Here is a 24,470-nt window from a genome sequence, read left to right on the forward strand (position 1 = left end):
CAAAATTGACAAACCCTTGGCTAGACTCACTAAGATAAAAAGAGAGAAGACACTAATTAACAAAATCAGAAATGAAAAAGGGGAAGTTATCACGGATGCCACAGAAATACAAAGGATCGTCCAAAAATACTATGAAGGACTATATGCCACCAAATTCAATAACCTAGAAGAAATGGACAAGTTTTTAGAAACATATAGCCTTCCTAGGCTGAACCATGAAGAACTGGAAAATCTAAACAGACCGATCACCAGTAACGAAATTGAATCAGTCATCCAAAACCTTCCCAAAAGCAAAAGTCCTGGACCGGATGGCTTCACTAGTGAATTAATTCTACCAAACCTTCAAAGAGGATCTAATACCAATCCTGCTCAAACTCTTCCAAAAAATTGAAGAGACAGTACTCCCTCATTTTATGAGGCCAACATTACCCTGATATCAAAACCTGGTAAGGACAACACAAAAAAAGAAAACTACAGACCAATATCTCTGATGAATACAGATGCAAAAATCCTAAACAAAATTCTAGCAAATCGAATACAACAATGCATTAAAAAGATTATTCATCACGACCAAGTGGGGTTCATCCCCAGGGCACAAGGATGGTTCAACATCCGCAAATCCATCAATGTGATACATCACATAAACAAAATAAAGGACAAAAATCATATGATTATATCAATTGATGCAGAAAAAGCATTTGACAAGATACAACATCCAATTATGATTAAAACACTTAATAAAATAGGTATAGAAGGAAAATACCTTAACATAATAAAGGCCATATATGACAAGCCCTCAGCTAATCTCATAATTAATGGTGAAAGACAAGCCCTCAGCTAATCTCATAATTAATGGTGAAAAACTGAAGCCCTTTGCTCTACATTCAGGAACACGACAGGGCTGTCCCCTATCACCTCTGCTTTTCAACATAGTGTTGGAAGTCCTTGCCAGAGTAATCAGGCAAGAGAAAGAAATAAAAGGCATCCAAATTGGGAATGAAGAAGTTAAATTATCACTCTTTGCAAATGACATGATGCTATATATAGAAAACCCTAAAGACTCCACCAAAAAGCTATTAGAAACAATCAACGAATACAGTAAAGTTGCTGGCTACAAAATCAACGTACAAAAGTCCATTGCATTCCTATATACTAACAATGAAATCTCAGAAAAAGAAATACAAAAAACAATTCCTTTTTCAATTGCAGCAAAAAGAATAAAATACCTAGGAATAAACTTAACAAGGATGTGAAGGACCTATATGCTGATAACTATAAGACATTTTTGAAAGAAATTGAAGAAGACACAAAGAAATGGAAAGACATTCCATGCTCATGGATTGGAAGAATCAACATAGTTAAAATGGCCATATTACCTAAAGCAATATACAGATTTAATGCAATCCCCATCAAAATCCCAATGGCATTTTTTAAAGAAATAGAACAAAAAATCATCAGATTTGTTTGGAACCACAAAACACCCCGAATAGCCAAAGCAATCTTAAGAAAAAAGAACAATACTGGAGGTATCACACTCCCTGAGTTTAGCTTGTACTACAGGGCTACAATAATCAAAACAGCATGGTATTAGCAGAAAAACAGACACATAGACCAATGGAATAGAATTGAGAACCCAGAAATAAAACCACATAAATATGGACAGATAATTTTTGACAAAGAAGCAAAAAACATACAATGGAGGAAAGACAGCCTCTTCAATAAATGGTGCTGGCAGAATTGGATAGCCACGTGCAAAAGAATGAAACTGGACTGCTATCTGTTACCATGTACCAAAATTAATTCAAAATGGATCAAAGACTTAAGCATAAGACCTGACACAACAAACTGATAGAAGAAAACATAGGAACTAAACTTATGGACCTTGGGTTCAAAGAGCATTTTATGAATTTGACTCCAAAGGCAACGGAAGTAAAAGCTAAAATAAACGAATGGGACTATATGAAACTTTAAAGGTTCTGCACAGCAAAAGAAACCATCGACAAAATAAAGAGGCAACCAACTGAATGGGAGAAGATTTTTGCAAACAGTGACTCCGATAAGGGGCTAATATCCAAAATATACAAAGAACTCATGAAACTCAACAACAAAAAAACAAACAATCCAATTGAAAAATGGGAAGAGGACCTGAAGAGACATTTCTCCAAAGAGGACATACAAATGGCAAATAGATATATGAAAAAATGCTCAACATCACTAATCATCAGAGAAATGCAAATAAAAACCACAATGAGATATCACCTCACCCCAGTCGGAATGGCTATCATCAACAAGACAAATAGTAACAAGTGTTGGAGAGGCTGTGGAGAAAAAGGAACCCTCATACACTGTTGGTGGGAATGCAGAGGGGTGCAGCCGCTATGGAAGGCAGTGTGGAGGTTCCTCAAAAAATTACGAATAGAATTACCATATGACCCAGCAATCCCTCCCCTTTGTATCTACCCAAAAAATCTGAAAACATTTATACATAAAGACACATGTGCTCCAATGTTCATTGCAGCTTTGTTTACGGTGGCCAAGACATGGAAACAAGCAAAATGTCCTTCGATAGATGAATGGATAAAGAAGTTGTGGTATATATAACAATGGAATACTATTCGGCGGTAAGAAAAGATGATATAGGAACATTTGTGACAATGTGGGGAGCCATGATTTCTTGTTTATTCTGTAACCTTGCAGACTGGCTCAGTTTTAGCTCTTAAGGCGTTGTCTCTGCTTACACCTGGAGGGTGCTTGCAAGCTGCTGAGGAATGAGGTGGGAACGGCCAGTTCCCGGACACAGATCACTGATGATTATCAGGGTAATTGGTGGGCTTTGTCATTGAGATAATGACTTTGGGAGAGTTTCAGTGAGTCTGTAGTTCATATGTAAAAGTTGCAAATTTTACTTTCAATGAGAAAATGCTCACTCGTGATTGTTAAGCTGCACGTACACAGGTGGTATATATTGGTAAAGGAAAGTAAACTCCGTGCTTCAGTATCACTGGAGACCGGCCGCATCATCATCATTGTGAGTGTCTTTTCATTCCCACTCCCCCTTTCAGGATCCGCGTTGATTCGTGGCTGCTGGTCGGCCGCATGACAACATGGATGGATCTTGAGAGTATAATGCTAAACGAAATAAGTCAGACAGAAAAAGCAGAGAACCATATGATTTCACTGATATGTGGTATATAAACCAAAAACAACAAAAGAACAAGACAAACAAATGAGAAACAAAAACTCATAGACACAGACAATAGTTTAGTGGTTACCAGAGGGTAAGGGATTTGGGGGGTGGGAGATGAGGGTAAGGGGGATCAAATATATGGTGATGGAAGGAGAACTGACTCTGTGTGGTGAACACACAATGGGATTTATAGATGATGTAATACAGAATTGTACACCTGAAATCTATGTAATTTTACTAACAATTGTCACCCCAATAAATTAAAACAAACAAAAAAAAAACGCAAAAAAAAAAAAGTGGTTAAAGGAAGCTCTAAGCATAATGTATCCTATCCCTTCTAGAATGTATGCTGCAGGAAGGCACAGCTCTTGTCAGTTTATGTTTTCTCCCCGCATTGTTTTATCCTCATTGCTTTTAATAGTGTCAGACTCGTAGTGAGTTTTAAATAAATATTTGTTTAGGGAATAATTGCAAGTTAATTTTTCTATATGTATTGCAGAGTCCTTGACTGTAAAGTTGAATTAATGATACTTCTAATCCATATTAATATGACAATTAAATGAGATAACATTCAAAAACCTAACTTTCCTAGGATATAGAAAGAACTTCTACAATTAAAAAAAGACTGATCAAAAAGTGAGCATAAACTAGAATAGATATTTCTTGAAAGAAGATACACAAATGACAAATAGACACAAGAAAAGATGTTGAACATCATTAATCATTAGGGAAATGCAAACCAAAACAGCAATGAGATACCACCTCATTAGAATTGCTGCTATCAAAATGGAAGGAAAGAAGGAAGGAAAAGAAGGAAGGAAAGAAGGAAGGAAGGAAGGAAGGAAGGAAGGAAGGAAGGAAGGAAGGAAGGAAGGAAGGAAGGAAAGAAGGAAGGAAGGAAAGAAGGAAAGAAGGAAAGAAGGAAAGAAGGAAAGAGAGAGAAAGGGAGAAAGAAAAAAGGAAAGGAAGTATTGGTAAGGATGTAAGATATAGAAACCTTCATATACTGTAGGTGGAAATAAAATAGTGCAACTGCTATGGAAAATAGTACAGAGTCTCCCCAAAAAATTGAAAATAGGACTACCATATGCCCCAGAAATTCCACTTCTGGTTATATATCCAAAAGTATTGAAAGCAAGCATTCAAACAGATATTTGTATACCCATGTTTATAGCAGCATTATTCCCGATAGTCAAAAGATGGACACAACCCAAGTGTCCATCAGAGGGTGCATGGGTAAACAAAAGATGGTTGACATATTTTCGCAATGAGGAGAAGGGGAAATGATCAATTATTGTTTAATGGGTACAGAGTTTCAGTTTGCAAGATGAAAAGTGTTCTGGAGGTGGATGGTGGTGAAGGTTGCACAACAGTGTATATGTACTTAATGCCACAAAACTGTACACTTAAAAAGGATTAACATGGCAAATTTTATGTTACGTGTACTTAACCATAATTTTTAATGGAAAAAAGCACAACTTGTGAAACCAAGAGTCTTGATTTAATGTATGATTTTGATTTAACACGCAGCCCCAGCACTCACTTCAGCTCCTTCACAGCACGCCCCGTAAGCTTCGGCCCTTTCCCTGACATTCCTTAACTCCCTAAGGCAACAAGAAACATGGCCAGGCCCTGACCTTGAGTTTCAGCTCCTGAGCCCTAAAGCAGAACGAGCCCTGGCCACGTCCCCATGAAACCAGACTGAGGGACTCCAGGAGCTGATCTCAAGACCCGAGATCAGGATTTACTGCCCTTACCTCACTCTTGACTCATCAGTTTCACCCATGACTCCAAATCCCATATTCATCATGACTCAGGATTTTTGATCCATAAAGTCTTTTTTCTGTAAACTATCAGAGAGTCAGATATTCTGGAGCACGAACGAGTTTACCCGTTTTCCAGATTGGCGCCCATCCTAATAAACTAATTCTTTTCTTCACTACAAACTTCTGCTCATACATTTATTTTGGTCAGTGCACACAGGCGGATGAGCTCTTGTTCATCTCAGTAACACTTGCACCAAATTAACAACATAGAAGAGGGTCATTCAATGATAGATTGCAAAAGTGGAGTACAAAATTTATATCAGAACAACCCAGTGGTTTGTTTTTGGTTTTGGGGGGTTTTGCCTATAATTATGGCTAAGAAAAGAGGATCTAGCTAAGTAGGTTTCATTGTTCTTTTGCACCAGCTTGGCAAGATCAACCAAATAAAAAGGGGAATAGCAGGGAAGGGCCAGTGTCAGTAGCTGCGATGACACTACCACTGAAAGGTTAAATTGCCAGTGTCTGTCGAGATAAACACTGTCTCAGCAGGAAAGAAAGTGAGTTTCTGGAATCCTTTTATTGCAGAGAAAGAACAGAGCTGGGTATAGAATAACAGAATTAGATTAGGCCTTGAAAAAAAAAAATCAATACAAGTTATCCCTAAGTCCAGAGCCCACAGATTCAACAGTGTTTGTGGCAAGAAAATTGAGGAAGAACTCAGTAAACTAAATTATTCCTATCAAGTTCCCATTGGGGAGGAAAGGAGCTTTACTAAAAGAATTGAGGACACGTGTTGTTGAAGAAGTCCCTGAGACTAAGGGAAATTCTTGCCTAGTGGAAGAAAGGACAGCACTGAAAGATAAGGTCCGGACACTGAGTGGAGTGGTATTTTCCCCTTTGCTAGGCAACTACAGTGGTGCTGGGTGGGGGAGTATGATCAATTCTTTCCTTGACAGTGGCTTCAAAGTAAAGTGATCCAAGAAGTTCATTCTTCAGGTGAATTCATTTGGCAAAATTTTTGATAAATTTTATTGAAGTAAAACTTGTTTATGTACATATACACCCATGTGACCACCACCCAGGTCAAGATATAAAACATTTTTATTATTCCCGAAAGTTCCCTCATCCTGCTTCAGTCACTGTCCCTTCCTGAGTTAACCTCTATTTTAACTTCTGTCCCTATAGATTAGTTTTTCTTGTTCTTGAACTTCATATAACTGGAATCATATAGCACGTATATTATTTTTAGTGTCTCACTTTTTTATTTAACATGTTGGTTTTATTCGTGTTTTTTATTTATTCGTGTTTTTTATTTATTCGCAATTTATTTGTGTTTTTGTGTGTATTTGTAGTTTGTTCTTTTTTACTGATGAGTAGTATTGCAAAGAGGATAATCAAACAGCCAGTAAGCATATGAAAAAGTACTCGATAGCATTAGTCATGAGGGAAATGCAAATTAAAACCACACTGTGATACCAGAATACCAGAATAAATAAAACCAAAACCATAGGTAGAAAATGTTCATAGCCACTTTATTCATAATGGTCCCAAACTGGAAAAAAAAACAAGTATCCATCAATAGGACAATGGATACATAAACTGTAGTATTTTCAAATGAAGTTCTCCTGTGTGCAAAACAAACTCTTTCTCCTCGTCATCTCTACCTTCAGTGGATATGACACTGTCTTCTTGGGATTCCGTTTCATTCTCAGTTTCCTCTGGAAGCACTGGAGTGAGCATTGGATCTTGTACACTGGGGATGCCAAAAACATGTATACAAGTAGACACTTTTGTCAACATTGCTCAAGCAGTAATTCTCCATAATCAGAAGTATCTGGACGCTGATAGTGACCACTTTGAGCACCTCTTATAATTGCAGAACTCAAACGTGACTTGTATTTATCTTTTGTTATTGATATATATTGAGTATTACAAATTTAAGACAGTTTTCCTTTCTTAAACTATGTACACATTTGTTTGGCACCCTCTGTTTATATCTCCCAGGACCAGATATATGCTTAACTTTCCCCAGTGGATATTAAGCTCTTGAATCTGGGTCACACAACAAACGTCCAATTTTATAAACATTTCCTGAGTATGATGCTGGATCCTGAGAGGAAGATACAAAAATGATTGAGGCATAGTCCCTGCAGAGGAAATAGTCGTTGAGAGCTTGTTTCTTGGAGTCAGAAAGACCCGCGCTTGAAACCCAAGTCTTATTAGCCGTGTGCTCAAGCCCTGATCTAATCTGTGTAAGGTGTGTGCACAATGCAAATAATAATAGTGCCACCCAAAGAGTATTCTAAGAAGTGAATGAGAGAGTATGAGTGAAGTACATAACACAATGTCTGGCACTTAGGAGGTTTTAAATCAATGCTATCTATTATTATTGTGGTGGTTGTCATAATCACAATCTAATGAGGAGAACAGACAAATCATAACTCACTATGAATACAAAGTAGATGATCAGAGATATGAATATAGAGGTAAAATGTGTTTTGGAGCTTCTTTTTACACGATCCACAGTTCTCCAATACAGTCCATGTCAGAATCATCCGGAGTGTTTGTTACAAATCCAGATTCTGGAAAACCTACCCAGGGCCCGCTGCTGAGGAAACCACCTTGAGGTTTTCACTTGAGCAGTGAGGTTGGCTGATCCCAGGGAGGTAATGCATAGGCTAACTGACAGTCTATGGGGTGGGCTGGCGTTTAAACTCTGACCATATGAGCAACAGTAATTAGTGAAGCCAATAAGACTCTCTCTCCTCAAATTTAAATGAGACATGCTAAGAAAAGTAGTCAGGAGGTAGAGGGAGAAGAGAAAAGAAACCCCACACAGAGAAGTAAACAATAAGAGAGTGAGAGGGCTATGTGGTGGAACAGTGCCCGGTGATGCAGTCAGACAGCATGTCCTTGGAGCCAACTTGAAGCCCGAACAATGACTATGCTTAGCTTCTCTGGAGATCCCTTCTTACCCATCAACCCACCAGTGAGCTAAGTAATCATTGGTCATGTCTTCCCTGACCCAGACTAATTTGACTGAGTTGACACACCCCCCAGTTCTTACAGAAAGAACTCTAAGCCAACACAAGTGAAACAGCCTCCCCACTGGTCTTCTTGCATTTACTCTGTTTGCCTCTCTAAACCATTATGTACATTGAAGCTGGAGTGATTTTTCCAAAATGTAAATCTAACTTTATAAACCTCCTTGCTTAGAACTCGAAAATGATTTCCTAACCTTTGGACGGAGAGTGAAAATCCCTTACTATGGCTCCCAAGTCCCTGTGTGGTCTAGACACCATGCCTCCCCTTCATCCTCAGCTGGGCCTCATTCCCCTCACCTCTCTGGTCCAGCCACACTAGCCTCTCACCACACTGCCTCTAGCTACTGGGTTTGGCACAGGCTATTCTGTCTGCCTACCGTGTGGATCCCTTGCCCGTTCACCTACTTAACTCCTATTCATCATCAAACATCACCTCCCCAGGGATGCCTCCCTGACCTCCCTGACTGACAGCAATCTCATGGTAACCCCCCTTCGTGGTATCGTTCACGGGTGTGACTGTTTGTATGACTGCTTGATTAACATCAGGCTTTTCCACTAAGATTCCTGAGATCAAGGTCTGTATCTGATTTTGCTCACTGCTGTGTCCCCAGTACCTTGTAAGATGCCTCGCCCACAGTAGGCACTCGAATACTTGTTGAATGCATGAATGGTTTCATGTCCACACACAATACCAGTGGGTGAAAGCTCTTCTAACCCTGCCATTGTATAGTTGTCATGGGGTAATGACAATAGTAACAGTAGGCAAGTGGCTGTTGCTTAGGAAGGGCCAACACACAACAGGAGAGCAGAGTATGTGTGGCTGTGTGCACAGTACCCAGGACCAAGCACTCCACTTGGAAGGGGAGCCCAGGCCCTCTGCAGCCCCAATATCCACTTTAGCACCTAGGAAAATGCCCAAAAGGTCAGTGGCGCTTGACTCTTCTTTATTGAGTTTCATTTGAGTTGCAGGTGTATTTCCAAAGAGTTCATGTTAACAAATTCGTAGCCAAAATATTTCACATTTGGTGCCTATTCACCACACCAATCTAGCTGTAAATTGAATTGGAAAAATAAAGAGAATACATTTGCAGCTTTGATTGAAAACTGAAAAGATGATACAATTAACACAAATATCTTTGATTGCCTCTTGAGAAACATTTGTGAATCAAAATTGGTAGTGATATTAACTGTATAGCATATTTTTTAAATTAGCCATGACAGAAGGAAATTGTTTCATTTTATTCAAATATGTAAAATTATGGCTAATAAATAAAAGAAATTTTCTCATATAATTCCCCTTAGGGGACCTCCTTTAGTTCAAAAAACATTTTTTGAACACTTAACAAGTGCTAGGTATTCTGCTAGCCCAGAGTGGGAGATATGAATATAAACTTCTCTCTCAAAAGACTCAGAAACTAATGGAGGAAATCATGACAATAGAAAATAATGCAAGCCATGTTGCAAGTGCACATTGTGCAAAGTGAAAAGAATGCCCGTCCTTTATCCTATGAAGGAGATAATCCTGCAGAGCATTTAGAAAGTGAAGAGAAGCTCACCAAGAAGACCATAAAAGGTCAAAGATATCATAGACTCCAGCTTCCTAATTTTACAAGCAAGAAAAACGAGACCTCCAAAGGAGATGATCTCTGGACAAGTTGATGCTAAAACCAGATCTTGAACCCAAACATTCCCTTTAAGGATAGGATATGACCAAGGATATGATATGTCAAAGATATATGTATTTCCAAAGAGTTCAAGTTCAAGACCAAGTTCTATTGTTCTTATTGGCTATCTCAAAATGACTCCAGCTGTTGGGGGCTGAAATATCAAGCAATATTGATTTGCTCTTTATGAGGGAGCAAGATACACCTTCCTACTTCCCACCTGGCCCTTCCTAATCTCCTTCTCATATATCAGGTGAAATAACTTTCCAAACTGCAAATCTGATCATGTCATTCCCTTCCTTCCCAATACCCTTAGGATAACAACCTGAGTCCTTCATAAGGCTTGATGTGGTCTGGCCCTGGCCGTGGATTGCAGCCTCACCTTCCACCACTATCTCCTTCCTTCTCCAGGTTCCAGCCACCTGTGCCTCCTTTGGCTCTTCAATCACGCGTGCTTTCTCCCACTTCAGGGCCTCAGCACACAGTCTTCCCTCTGCTTGGAACACTCTTCCTCCTTCTTCACCTATTGATTCATTAGGCGTAGATAAAATGCCACTACTCTGACCCGTGGACTGGTTAGTCCTTCACTGCGCTCTGTATGTGCTCTGCCATTACTCTTCAGTGAGTTACCTCTTTAATATCTATCTTCTGCACTAGACTCTAAGCCCCCAGGAGTGCAGGAACACGTTTCTACCTTTCACTGATGCCCCACCCCCACCCCCCAGCACAACCCTTCATTCTTAGATAGGCTAAGTTGCCAGAACAAATAAACTTCAAGTCTCCATCATTTTACAGAGCAAGAAGTTATTTTTTTCTTTTTCATGTGACAGTCCAGAGTGGGGCTTACAGGTCAGTGGCAGTTTTACTCCATAAAACCATGTAGGGACACAGGCTGATGTGGCTTGTGGTTTAAACGTGTGGCTTTCAAAATATCCCTGATAATTTCTATGTTAATTAGCTGGAAATGGGAAAGCACATGGAAGAGCTTACGGGGAAGGTGATCACTTCTCTTCTACTCCTTTCCATTGCGGGGGTTTAGTCACATGGTCACATAAATACACAAAAGACAGGATATTCGGCGAGCTATTGTCAAGCACTTCTTTATGATGTGTCCAGGGGAGAAAGAATTTTAAAAGAAGATGGCTGCTCCACTAGAATGCTCAGTGACTATATATTGAAAACAATGAATCTTTAAGCCATTGTATTGCTCTATGTTAGGTGTTGATATCAATACCCAAACTCCCAGAGTCACTATGTTTCTTTCATTTTGTTGGCAGCATTTCAATCTCCAAACAACTGGCTTCGATAAAAGGTAAGGTATGGGGTGACTGAGACGTATGTGTTTCTTCTCTACCATGACAGTGTGTCAAGAGTTAAAAATAACAGGCCAGGAAAGATGCCAAAGATGTAAGGGAACTTGTGGATAAATCATCAAATGTTCAGAATGTTCTTTTTATAGATTTGGGAACTGAGGCCAGTGACAGGAATTCGCTCACCCAAAGTCAGTCCATTGAAGGCCAGGAAGAGCGTGGGTCCCCTGACTCCTAGCTGAGTGACCTTCCCCCACCCAGTCGCCTTTCCAGGGGCAGACATCAGTGTGTCCACAGCGAGAGCGTCAGTGTCTGACTCATGAATGTTCAGTGGAACTCAGGGCGCAATCAACCCCCAACTGCCTCTCTTTATTGAGTAAAAACAGTGTGGCCAACTCCCAAAGTACAAATATTTGCCCTCAGAATTCCATTTTTATAGGTAAGATGTCTTTAGAGCTAACACTATTGCTATGGAAATAACAATATAAGAAAAACACTTATATACTTGGATCATTACCTTATTCCAAACTGTGTGACTTAATACGTGTACCGAGTAACAGGCAGAGCTGGATATCACTACACTGCAGTTGTTTTTCCTTGTAGATGGCTGCACGATGTCGCCAAAAGAAACTCTTTATATTTTTATTTAAATAAATCTTCATCTTGCTGAAAATATTATTTTTACACTATCGCAACACAAGAGACCCCTAATTTCTGTCTTACAATTTACATAATTTCTGGTACTTTTGATAATTTCTATGATAACATCAGGTCATGACAAATATCCATGACATTTCTAATATTTCCATTGTGCCACATTTATTGCCATACCTTAACAAAACACAGGATAACCACGGCTCATCTTCCCAGAATGTGTTTTGTTCAATGTTAGGTAACTTTAAATGTTATTCATTGAAATCAGACATGGATAGATCATAGAATAGAAGCCAATATGAACCCACATTTCTGGCTGGTTGGGCTTATGCCCTTGACTCTTGGGGGTGGGCATGGGGGTTGAGTACATATTTGCCTCTATGATTTGAACATGTTTTGTAGTGGAAAAGTTTGAGAAGTACTGGAGTATTGGGAAAACTACTGATTCAGCAAGAAAAGAGCAGAGGCCTAGTTTTTAGTTCTGCCACATACTACCAGTGTGAACCTACACAAACAACTTCTCTCCTGTCTTCATTTTCAAAAAACAACTAATATTAGGAAAAGTTCTAAAATGAGGTGATTCTGACACCTTGCTGTACTGAGAGTTGTGTTTCTATTACACTAAAGTGTCAGGAGCTCACTAGATCAAATTCTTGTTGTTTGGTGTATCATGTTCCAGGAGAGGTGACAAGAAAGAAGCAGAGAATTATTCTAAAGTTCAAGTCAGCTCAGTTCAGCTCACATAGACAGGCCGACAATACGCCAGAGCCTGAGAATGAATGCAAAGAGAAATAAGATAAAGTAACGGTTTTCAGGGAAGATTAGTCTAGAACTGCACTGTCCAGTATGGTAGCCGCTAGCCACACGAAGATACTGAACACTCAAAATGTGGTTAGCTTGAATTGAAATGTGCTGTACCTGTAAAATATATATCCAATTTAAGAGACTTAGTAGAAAAAAGTCCAATATATCGCAATAATTTGTTCATATTGATCACACGTTAAAGTGATATTTTTGATATATTGGGTTAAATAAGATACAGTATTAAAATAATGTTATCTGTTTCTTTTTACTTTTTAATGTGGCTACTAGAAAGTTTTAAATTATTATTATGGCTCACATTACATTTATTTTGGAACAGCACTGTTCTAGAAGGTAATTTAGACAAATAAACAGAGTGTGTCGGTCTGAAAGTGTGAGGGTTATGATAAGCTTATGTACAAGAGAGTAGAGAGGCACAAAGGAGGGACAGGCACACTTTCAGATTTTGGGAAAGAGTCTTACAGAATACACCGCCTGAAAAACAACATTTAAAGGCAGTATGCCTCATGGTGAGGGACCAGACTGGTCGTGGAACCTTTAGTGAGCCCCTTAACCTCTCTGTGCCTCAGTTTTCTCTTCTATAAAGTGGGCGTGATACTGGGACCTACCTCAGAAGGCAAATATAAGAATGAAATGAGTTGAATTGTGTACATCCCAAGGAGGAATGGCTGGCATATCGAGTATGAGCTCCATAATCATTCATTACTACCATCCGCCAGAACTCAGGCTCCAGGAAATCAAGGCTTATTCTCTTGCTTAGTACTCACTGCTCTATCTCTACAACCAGGATGGGGGCCTGGCAATAAATACTAGTTGGGGGAGTAGACTGTTTAAGGCACTACACACAGTTCAGTATTACTAACGTGTAAAAAGTGAGGTAGGAAATAGCAAGAGAGGTGAACATGAAGTGGCCATTTTAATGCCCTCTTCACACTCCCATTCCAGAGGCAGAAGAGCCAATAAATGTTGCCAAAAGAAAAACATCAACCCTCTGCATTTTTAATAGCACCCAGCCCTTTACATTCTTTCATGTATTTGCTCACAACTCTGCGAAGCAGACAGGGCAGGAATTAGGAGGCAACATGCTGAGTATTATTAAGTGAAGAATCCAGCCATAAAAATAGGAAACCAAAACGCCTCACAAAGTATCATCAGTGTTGGTAGGATAACCACAGCTCCTTAGCAACTTTTATTTTTAATATTTTCTAGTTCTCTTTTTACCATGAGCATATGCTATTTTATAGTCGGGGGGAAATATATGCTGTGTTTAAAAGGAAGGAGGAGAAGGAAGAGACGTTGGCAAGTCCAGATGGAGTCCTCATCTAGCGTGCAGTCAGATCTGAACTCCTTCTGAGGGTTGGAAAATGTCTGGACTCCACAACCTCCGTGGGGACGCCCTTACAAGCGGATATTCCAAAGGGGCAGATCAATATGTAAAACTGACACACAAATAGTACCTACCTCTCCGAATTAAATATGATTATGTTTGAAAGACACCTAGCACATAGTAAACAAAGAAGGTGTCTGCCATTATTTGCAAGCTCACTCACAGCTTGGAAATCCACCCCTTTCTTGCCAGAAGGGCACAGCCAGGAAGACAAGAGGCTATTGTGCCCCATGAGAAGTCTCAGACCCAATAAAGCAACTCATACTAAGCCCTATCTAATTATTCGTGGTTATTCATTAATAAGTCAGCTGGTCAAAATTACAGAAGAAATATTTACCTCTGAAGGAAGTAAGGAGTTTCCTCTTCAGAAGCAATTTGCTTCTTAAAGGTAGGATTGTTTATAAACAGTTTATTCTTTAGCCACTTAAATTCAAGTTTACCATTATATAGCACCCCAACACCTCAAATACACACACCTCAGGAAAGGTAGACATGAGCTAAAAGAAAGATGCCTATCTCCTTGTATTTTTGATGAGCAGGAAAATCTTGGGTAATTGAAAAGACTCCCAATTCTAAATGCAGGTTTCCAGACATGGCAGAAGTGAATGGATAAGGTAGAGGGGTAGGAGGGGGGAAAGCTAAAAATAGAATTCAAAAAGCAGGGAATTTTCTGAGGCTGGGGTTCTAGGCTAGATGAAGGGGCAACCACTGGACAAGCAGACAGAAGCGGGAAACATAAGGCACCGAGACTGAGGAACAAAAACCAGGGAGGAAATCAAGGAGTAAGAAGTTGAGGACACAGGTTTTGCAGACATGCATTTGTGAAGCACCTACTATGTGCTAGACATTTGTCTAAGCGCAGAAGTGTCCACAGAACACAAGAGAGGCAAAAAAAAAAAAAAAAAATCCCTGTCTTCATGAGTCTTCTGTTTTTGACATGGATCCAAATTCAGGACCTACCACTCACCAGTAATGTGTTCTCCAAAAGACTATCTCCTTTCTTCATCTATGAAATGGTATAATGATGGAGAGATATACTGTGTTCATGGATTGGAAATGTTAATGCAGTAAAGACATCAATTCTCCCCAAATTGCTTCCTAGGCTTAATGCAATTCCTATTAAAATTTAAGGTTTTTGAAAACAGGCAAACTTATTCTAAACTTTATAGGAAAAAGAAAAAGGCCCTAAAATAGCCAAAATAATTTTGAAAAAGAAGCAAGTGTCAGGAATCATTCTCTCCAATGTTCAGACTTACCATACAGCTACAGGAATCAGAACACTATGACAAAGGATTAGACACAGATCAATGGAACAGAATAGGAGAGTGGGAAATTGGCCCACACAGATATGCTCAACTTATTTTTGACAAAGATGCAAAAACAATTCAATGAAGGAAGAACAGAGTTTTCAACAGTTGGTGCTGGAGTAATTGGTCATCCACAGGTAAAAAGATGAACCTCCACCTAACTCTCACAACTTAAACAGAAATGAACTCAAAATGGATCACAGATTTAAATGTAGAACCTGAAAATATAAAACTTTTAATTATATGTAAGACAAATGTTTCATAAGAGAAAAAAAGCAGATAAATCAGACTTCATAAAAATTAAAAACATTTCCTCCACAGAAGATACCATAGAGAGTTTAAAAACACAATTTATACACTGGGGAAAAATATTTGCAAATCACACAGCCCACCAATGACTTGAATCTTTAATAGATGCAGAACTCTCAAATCTCAAAAAGAAATTTAAATTCAATTATAAAATGGGCAAAATCCACGAATGGGCTTGAACAGACATTTCACCAAGGAAGATAGACAGATGGCAAATAAGCGCATGAAAAGCTGTTCAGCATCATTAGCCACTAGGAAATACAAATTAAAACTACACTGAGATCTCTCCACACACCTATCAGAATTGCTAAAATAAACAGTGACAACACAAATGCTGGTAAAGATGGAGAAAAACTGGATTTCTTACACATAACTTATGGGACTATAAAATGGCACATCCACTGTGGACAACAGCTTATAATTTCTTAAAAACAACAGCAAAAAGAAACACATGGGCTATCATATGACCCAGTAATTTTACCCTTCAGTATTTACTCCAAATAAAAGAAAAATCATGTTTTGTATGGTAATAACTTGCACAAAACTGTTCCCACAAGCTTGATTTGTAATAGACAAAACTATAAGCCATCCAAAGGTCCCTCAAGGGTGAATTGTTAAATCAACTATGGTACATTTATGTCGTGGACTACTACAGTAAACGTTATAATAATTCCTATGGTCGTTATGAGAATTAAATATACAACTCATTACAGTCTCTGGCACATAATAGATGCACAGTAGACGACGACTTTCTGTTCCAACCAGATTGTGTGTGCACATGTCCTTGACTTGCTTTAGCTTGGAGCAAATAAGTGAGTACTCCTGAGTGACGGGCATCCGTTTGCAAGGCCAGGAAGTCCAAATAATTTAAGTTTCAGGCTAAATGGTGGGGGAAATGGCATGGGAGAATGGAGAGGGCATATATTTCCTCACGCAACTGGGAGAGATGCCAAGCCACTGATTAGGATGCTTGGCAGAAGGTTCTTATACACAGAAACATGTAATGTCGCCATTTAGCCTGAGTCCTGCTCGGACATCCAGTAAAAACTGACAAGGCCCCATACTGGTTCCTGCATCCATTCCTCTTACCTCTTGCCCTTCCCTCTCCTCTTTAACTGAAAAAAACCAAAATTAGATAAAGGTGCTTAACACCCTGCAATGCCTTTTCCCTACACTGGAGAGAAAATCTTGATTCCTTTCCATAGCCTGTGAGCCCTGCATGGTCTAGCCCTGCCTACTTTTCCTCATCAAACCCCCGTCAGGCTCCTAGACTCCAGCCACAGCTGTCTTCTCGCAGCTCCTCCAAATGATCTGAGATGACGACTTCTGATCTGGCGTGTAGAACAGGACTCCTGATCTGAGCCTTTGCATATACTGCTGCCTAGGCCGGGAACACTCCGCACAACCCAAACCCAAGCCCGACACCACACCCTTTCACAAGCAGCCTCCTTCTCATTCTATGGGTCCCAGCTTAAATATTAATGTCCTTCTAGACGCCTCCAAGACCACCTACCTAAGTGGTTTTCCTCCCAGACCCATTCCATAATTTCTGTTTGTTCTGTCTCTGTACCGTCTTTGCCTCATACAACACACATTGTATGTATATTATATACAAGGTTGGACAATTAAGTTCGTGAACTTTCCACCATGCACTTACATGGTGGAAAGTTCACGAACTTAATTATCCAAACTTCATATGTATATGGAGAAATAATGATCAAATATATGTAAAACAAATGTGTATGTATACACACATATCCTCTTGATTATTATTTATTTCTCCACTAGATTGTAAGATAGATGAGGGCAGAGGCCACATCTGGTTGTGTCACCTCTGTGTGCTCAGCCCCTCAGGAGAGTACCGGGAACATAGGTGACTGCTCACTACAAAAGTCACATTATTCTGACTGATCAGCATCCTATGAACTGACTACTATTGCATGTATCATGGGCTGAAAGCTGTGGGATTTTGTTTTTCTTTTTTCCTTTTCTTATTCATTCATTTAACAGCATGTATTAGCACCTACTATGTAGCTGACATCTGCGCGGTCACTAGGAATAGAATGATAAAGAAAGGTATGATCCCTGGCCTAATGGACCTTGCATTCTAACTGGGAAGAAAGATGGTTAAACATGAAATAACTGTAATGTATGAGTAGTTCTATAACAGGGGCTGTATTAGAGACCAAGAGAACAGAGAACATAAGAATTTCCTCACTGTGCCTTGTGCAGCTCTTGGCATTCACTGGATGCCAACCACTGGAGAGGAATGAGTTAGCACCGCCCTTTCAAGGAGCTGAAACCAGAGAAACCAGCTAGGAGATTGCTGTGTCTGAGACAGTGTGTCAAAGAAACCGCTTATCTATCATGACATAGAGCTTGTTCTGGATCTCATTCTCCTTTATCACATGGGCCTGAGGTGATATTCTACCTGACAGAGAACATTAGTTCCACAAGGGCAAGACTTTGCTTTATTCGGTGAGGTATCCTCAGTGCCAGGGCCTGAGCCTAGCACATAGCAGGTGCTCCATAAATATTTTACAGATCAGAAAACCCAAGGTAGAGAGGTGAGGTTTATTCCAAGGTTAGATGCCAAGTATGGTATATCTTGGATATCATGGATAGATGGCATGTCTCATCCTAATTCTATTAATTCTAATTGATCCTGAAAGAATTTTTGTTCTCCACTGTTTAAAGGTCCAGGACAAGACACCCCCACGTCCCACGTCTAGTGGGGAGCAAATAGGCCAAGGACAGGGCCTCACTGACAGACACCTTCCAGCCCTGCTCTGGACAGTTCCCTTAACAGATGTAGCCCCACGTCTGGGGAAAGATTATTTCCAACCTCGGCCTCATCACTGTATTTCTTCTCTCACAGCTCTGGGGAAGGGCTCAGAGCTGGAAAAAGCCATCGCCACCGTGGCTCTGATATTCAGAAATTCTTCTGACCCTGATGGTAAACTTGAAAAAGCTACTGCCAAACACCTGCTGCAAACCCAATTTAGGAATTTCACAGAGGTAAGAAAATTAACAGGCACACAGAACAGGCGCCACACCATAATGACGGGTCCAAAGAGCCTATAACTGCAGCTCAAGGGCCCATCATGTTGTTTCATTCAACAGATATTTCTTGAACACCTACACGTGTCAGCAGGTGAGCTGAGCACGGGGATTAACGCAGTGAACAAGCTACCAACCCAGCAGAGTAGAGAGATAAGCTGAAAAAGTAATTAGAAATGATCAAAGGATGGTGCAATTGTAGCGCATGCAGTGCAAGAGTGAAACAGAAGGACCATCTTCAGGTGGGTGGTCAAAAAAGGGCTCCTGGAAAATTAAGGTATATTTGAGATCTAAAGAATGAGCAAGAGTTAGCAAGTCAAGGGGTCGGGGTGAGGACGATAGCGTTCCAAGCAGAGGGAATGGCAGCTGCAAAGGCCTTGAAGCATGTCAAGGACCTACGAGGGCCAGTAAGTATTTGGTAAGAAAGGGGAAGGGTGTAGGAAGCAGTGGGCGACGTAGGCCAGGAGGTGGAGAGAAGCCAAATCTCACAGTCATAGCCTGAGGGCAGAAGGAAGCCAGAAATGGTTTCTAAGTACAGGAGGAAGAAATTACACCAGCTACAGATTATTAGATTGGGGTAGGGGTGAGGGTGAGACAAAGAAGAAGGGAGTGACTGCGTGGACACAATGTGAACAGAAGATGATGTGGTGCTTTAGACTGGGCTGGTGAATGTGAGAGACATTTGGAAGGTGAAATGAACAGAGTCTGAGCATTGATTGGCTGTGGCTTTTGAAGGACAGAAGGAGAAAATTATGATACCCCAGTTCTGACTTCGGGGGAACAAACGAGTAATGGTCCCTTTCTCAGAGAAGAGAAAGACTGAAGAATCAGCAGATTTGAAATGCGGTGGGGGTGACACATTAGAATGTGTCAATTTTAAGATGTCCACGAAACATAGAGGTGAAACTCAGCAACAGGTTACACGAATTGGGAAGTCAGAATAGAGATCTGTGTTCAAAATTCAGACGTGAGAATTAGCAGTGTATAAAGGGTCACTGACCTGAAGGAAGTGACCTAAATCACCCAGGAGCATATTTGTCAAATTCAGTCATTTGAATACCATCTTCAACATTTTTCCCTGTATTATAATTTATTTAGAACTTCTTTCTTTGAGTTAACCATCTACTTAAATAAATTTATTTTATAAGTACATTTGATCACTATTCTAAATGTAAATTCAGTGGGTAAAAGTGGAAGGCAGTAACAAATAAATAGTTGACTATTAATTCTTATTAACTCTTATTTAATATTTATTCTTGTATCCCCTCAAATTGCATTACATTCCACCAGCAGTGTATCTTCATTCTTGGGGAAATATTGGCCTTGGGGAAATGAGTAAGCATTACATGTAATTTAAAAGACAAATACAAAAGATTTAAAAGGTAAGTAACTTCCTGTGAATCTATGATTATTTCAAACGAGAGTGTGTGAAATTGGCTTTCTTTAAGATTCCACACATATGTGATTTTTGTTTTTTTTAAAGGTCGATTTGATAGAAACAGAATAGAATGGTAGTTGCCAGAGTTTGGGGGGAGGAGGCAGTGGGCTGATGAGGTCAAAGGTGTAAATTTTCAGTTCTAAGAATAAGTTCTGAGGATCTAGTATATGCATGGTGATTATAGTTAATAATACGGTATTGTATACTTGAAAGTTGCTGAAAGTACATTTTAAGCATTCTTACCACACAGAAAAAAAGAGTTAACTATGTGAGGTTAATTATCTTGATTTTCGTAATCATTCCACGATGTCTATGTATGTATGTCAAATCATCACATTGTACACTTCAAATCGTATTTATCGATTATTCCTCAATAAAGTTTTAAATAAAAGTGTGTGTATGTGAATATGTGTGTGAGAGAGACAGATAGATGACAGAAAGACAGAAACTATAATGTGATACACAGAAAAACGATTGGAAAAAAATGTTAATAATAGCTATCTTTGGGTAATGGGGTAAAGGGTTATTTTTACATTCTCCTTTTTAAAAATATTCTTCTAAATGTCCAATATTAAACATGTATTGCTTTTGAAATTTAAAAAATTTATGAAAAGCTATTTTTTTCAGATAGAAATATCAGGCAGAATTTGACAAATGATAAAAAGGTCTGGGGAGTCTTTAACGAGAGGATGGGTGCATCAGAGGCCAAAAGAAATGACAAACCCCCGAGAGAAAAGAGACCTTGTACCTGGCTGCCTGGCATATCCTCAGGGAGCTCTCAACAAGGATGAAAACAAAGACCTAATGGACGGATCATCCTGATATAATCTGTCATCCTCTTGAGAACACCAGAGGAAAAGACAATTGAAACCAACATCACTAGGAAAGACACCTTTAGCCTCGTGTCTCTGGGTGTAGGCTAAATATGAGAAAGGCAGCCAGTTTCTGGATCTCTAGCAGCAGACATACCCAGGTGTCAGTGCAGCCCTGCCCTCTGCTCGGGATGAGAGGCAACAGAAAGCCAAAAACATATTTCAGGGGATTCTATGGGACAGCTCATCCTGGGGCATTCTAAGTATCAATAGAGACAACGTAACCTCACTGAGCAAGCATCTTGGTAATGTCAGAAGCTGCCTTGGACCAGCCATCCTGCTTCATGAGATCCTCTAATGAGACAGGTTAGTAGTATGTTGCTAGGTAGACAGGGAGGTCCCTGGTGGAATAAACAAAAGGCAGCCATATCCTGAAACTCCAGGTTCTGAAATGTCTCCTTCACTCCAGGACAAAGATATGAGAACGCGCCTTGAGGTTAATAAATTATCTCAGATCCCTTTTGACCGGACAAAGATCTGACAGACAGAAATGGGTTATTTCGTTAAACCCTTCAGAATGGGCAAACAGGACAAACCTGATAGATGAATTACATTAGAAAGCCCAGCCCCCTTCCCCAAACAGGCAAGGGAATGTATAAAAGTAAGAACTTTTGCCTCAGTCACTGGGCACCCCCATTTGGGACCCCTTCCCCGCTCAGGAGCTCTGACCCTTTGCTCTCAATAAATTATCCTCTTTTTGAAACTCTTTGCCTCTCCTGGGTCCGTGTTTCCATTCTTTGGTCTCTGGAGACAGGATCCCGGCACTCACTCGCGCACTCCAAAGTCCCCTACATCATTTGGGGACTCACAGATACACATTCCTACTCACGAACAGTTTCCTCCTGAATCCGCAGGTGGAGTTCTCTGGTAAACTGAACTGGACCTTGCGGCTGAGGCCTGGGTGCTGAGGGCAACAGCTCCTTTCTCATAAGCCGAAACATAATTTGGCGGATCTTAACCCTCTATAACCAGGCAGATATAATAAAACTGAACACCTAAAGGCACTGCTAAGAGCATACAAAAGCAAAGATGGCTGCTCAGGCCCCAAGAGGGCTGGACCCAGTCAGTTTCAGGTTGTAACAATACTATGCAGAAAAAAGGAAGAAAGACCCATGACCATCTCCGACTAAGCAAGTGTGGTTCCACTAGTAAAGGGCTCCTATCTCTGTCTCAGAATCTGACCCTTTCAACACAGCATTCAGCTCTTGGAGGGACTGGGAGAGCTCCTTCAGCCAACACTGGTAGGTGTGGCATCTCAGGGAGAACCAGCCTAGAGAAACAAGAATGGTCTAAGCCTGTAAGAGGAATGTCATCATTTTTAACGTGTCTTAGTCCTCGCTGTGATGGTTTTTACAACTAGCACATGGGTGAGCATTTACGGTTGAGCTAAATGAAACAAAGCTCAGTATAACATTGAATCAAATTACCTTAACATTTTTAATGCCACTTGGGGAGATATTTCACAAGCTGTAGTTGGAAACTGAAAAGCCTCTCCATGTACGAATTATGCACATGTTTTCTTTCAATCCATTTTGAAGGACTATGAACTCGGATTTGAATTGTGATCAAACTGAATGCTGAAAAATCTTCCAAAGCACACATTTTCTTTTAGCATATTTTATTCCATATTCCTGGATAATCTCATTGTTCAGTGGAACACATACTGTATAATACCCATAACAAAGAGATTATATTTTGAAAATCTGAAAACATAACACTATCTGTGTTTGAAGAGAGGCAGGAGAGCTTAGCGGTTAAAAAGTGTTGGCTAGGCAGCCACGGCTATGAGTCTGGATCCCCACCAGAAGCTGCCTCACTTGGAACAAGTTACTTAAATCTTGCTGAGTCTCTGATACTGCAGGTGGGAAGTGGGGATACTTATAGTACATATTCAATAAGGTGACCACCAGGACTCAGTGATGACCCATGAAAAGATTTAACGAAGTGCTTGACTAGTAACATAGCAACTTGACAGTTATTATTGTTAATAACATGTTTATTGTTGCTTATTATCTGTAAAACCAAGGTGGCACAATGAATTAGGTTTTTACTTTTTCTTCTATATTTTTACAGGGACAAGAAACCAAACCAACATATAAAGACCTCCTTTCTGAACTAGACGAGCATGTAGAAAACAAGCTTGATTTTGAGGATTTCATGATCCTACTGTTAAGCATCACTGTAATGTCAGATTTGCTACCAAATATATGGAATGTAAAAATTATGAAATAAACAGTTTTAAACATGTAGCTAGATGAAATAATGGCAAAAGTCAATGTTATTGATTAAGGCTTTTCTCCTCATTTTATTTTCAATTAATTGAATGTACTGGCCATGCACCTGGGATAGCCTGGGACGGTTCTGATTGCTAATATTCAGACCCAATATCACGCCAAAACTCTACGCATACTCTTCAGGAACATTTGAATAATATGGTCTCTGGGTACTTTACAACATAATAGATTTCATATCACTGAATATTGCATTGCTTTTGCTGAGTCAATAGTGACATAGAGCACTTTCTTTATAGTGAGTGAGTCACTCATTCATTCATTCATTAAGCGATACTTGTTGAGCATCTACTCGACAGCACTGCTGAGGATACAGTAATGAACCAGCCAGACAATCCCTGCCCTCACACACGCCTCACACATGCTAGCAGTAGAGATGGACATTTGAACAATGTATTAATCAACTGCATGTACAGTATAATTATCACTGTGATAAGGGCTACAGGATGTTAAAAGAGCTGCTGTCACCTGACCTGGGCTTAACGGTCAAAAAAGCTTTACTGACATTCTGGAAAAGACAAAATTATAGGGGAAAAAAAAAAAGCAGATCAGTGGTTGCCAGGGCCATGGATGGTAAGCAGAGTTGTCCACAAAGGGGCATAACAGAACTTTTAGGGAGATAGAAATGTTCTGTATCTTTATTGTGGTGGTAGTTTCATGACTACATGCATTTGTCAAACTCTTAGAACTGTACATTTAAAATGGTGAATATTACTGTATGTAAATTATTCTTAAATAAACATGACTTAAAACAAACAAACAAAAACCCCAATATCCTTGTACTATTTGACCATGGTTTAGCAAACAACTCCTTGAGATTATGGTCAAAAAGTGGTCCTGGCCAAAGGACCCGTACCCCTACGGTCATGCACGTATTCCTGAGTTTAAGTTATATCTATGTATCAATTTACACACACAGAGATGCACACACACACGTCACTGCCTGAACATTTGAGACTGACTTTCACAAAAACTATTATTTATTGTAAAATTATTTTCCCAAATCTCCTCTCTTATCTCCACTTTTCCTCCCAGCCCAACACTGTAAGCCTTACATATGTAAGCACACGTTGGAAAGTTTGCGACCTTAATTGTCCAACCTTTTGTACATATGTTAAGAAAAGTCTTTCAGGAGGGAGACCTTCACCATTGGTCTGGTGAAGTGTTATCTCATCCAATAGTGACCCAAATCCACCAAGACCTGACTATTTGGCCCTTTCCACTTTCCAAAGCTCAGACATTCTGAGTCCGAAAGCTTACGTACTATGTAAGGGAAAGCCCGACTTAACGCTCTCTCACCATTTTAATAGGAGGTACATGTGTTCAACAAGGCTCATACAACGTGCCAGGCACTATCTT

General features: G+C 39.8%; 1 protein-coding gene across 3 annotated transcripts; it reads left to right on the forward strand.

Moving 5' to 3' along the window:
- The first annotated feature begins 8,792 nt into the window (after positions 1–8,792).
- Positions 8,793–23,845, forward strand: SNTN (sentan, cilia apical structure protein). 3 transcript variants are annotated; one of them, XM_033131635.1, is made up of 4 exons: positions 8,793–8,919; positions 10,939–10,973; positions 18,329–18,468; positions 22,894–23,845. In XM_033131635.1, exons 1-4 carry the CDS (start codon positions 8,810–8,812, stop codon positions 23,050–23,052), a joined length of 444 nt encoding a protein of 147 aa, XP_032987526.1. In that variant the 5' UTR covers positions 8,793–8,809; the 3' UTR covers positions 23,053–23,845. The 3 variants fall into 3 exon arrangements, with proteins under 3 accessions (XP_032987526.1, XP_032987525.1, XP_032987527.1); XM_033131634.1 differs by lacking the exon at positions 22,894–23,845 and adding an exon at positions 21,995–22,885; XM_033131636.1 differs by lacking the exon at positions 22,894–23,845 and adding an exon at positions 18,574–19,614.
- Positions 23,846–24,470: the final 625 nt, after the last annotated feature.

Source organism: Rhinolophus ferrumequinum, chromosome 17, assembly GCF_004115265.2.
Source record: "Rhinolophus ferrumequinum isolate MPI-CBG mRhiFer1 chromosome 17, mRhiFer1_v1.p, whole genome shotgun sequence".
Lineage (NCBI taxonomy): Eukaryota > Metazoa > Chordata > Mammalia > Chiroptera > Rhinolophidae > Rhinolophus > Rhinolophus ferrumequinum.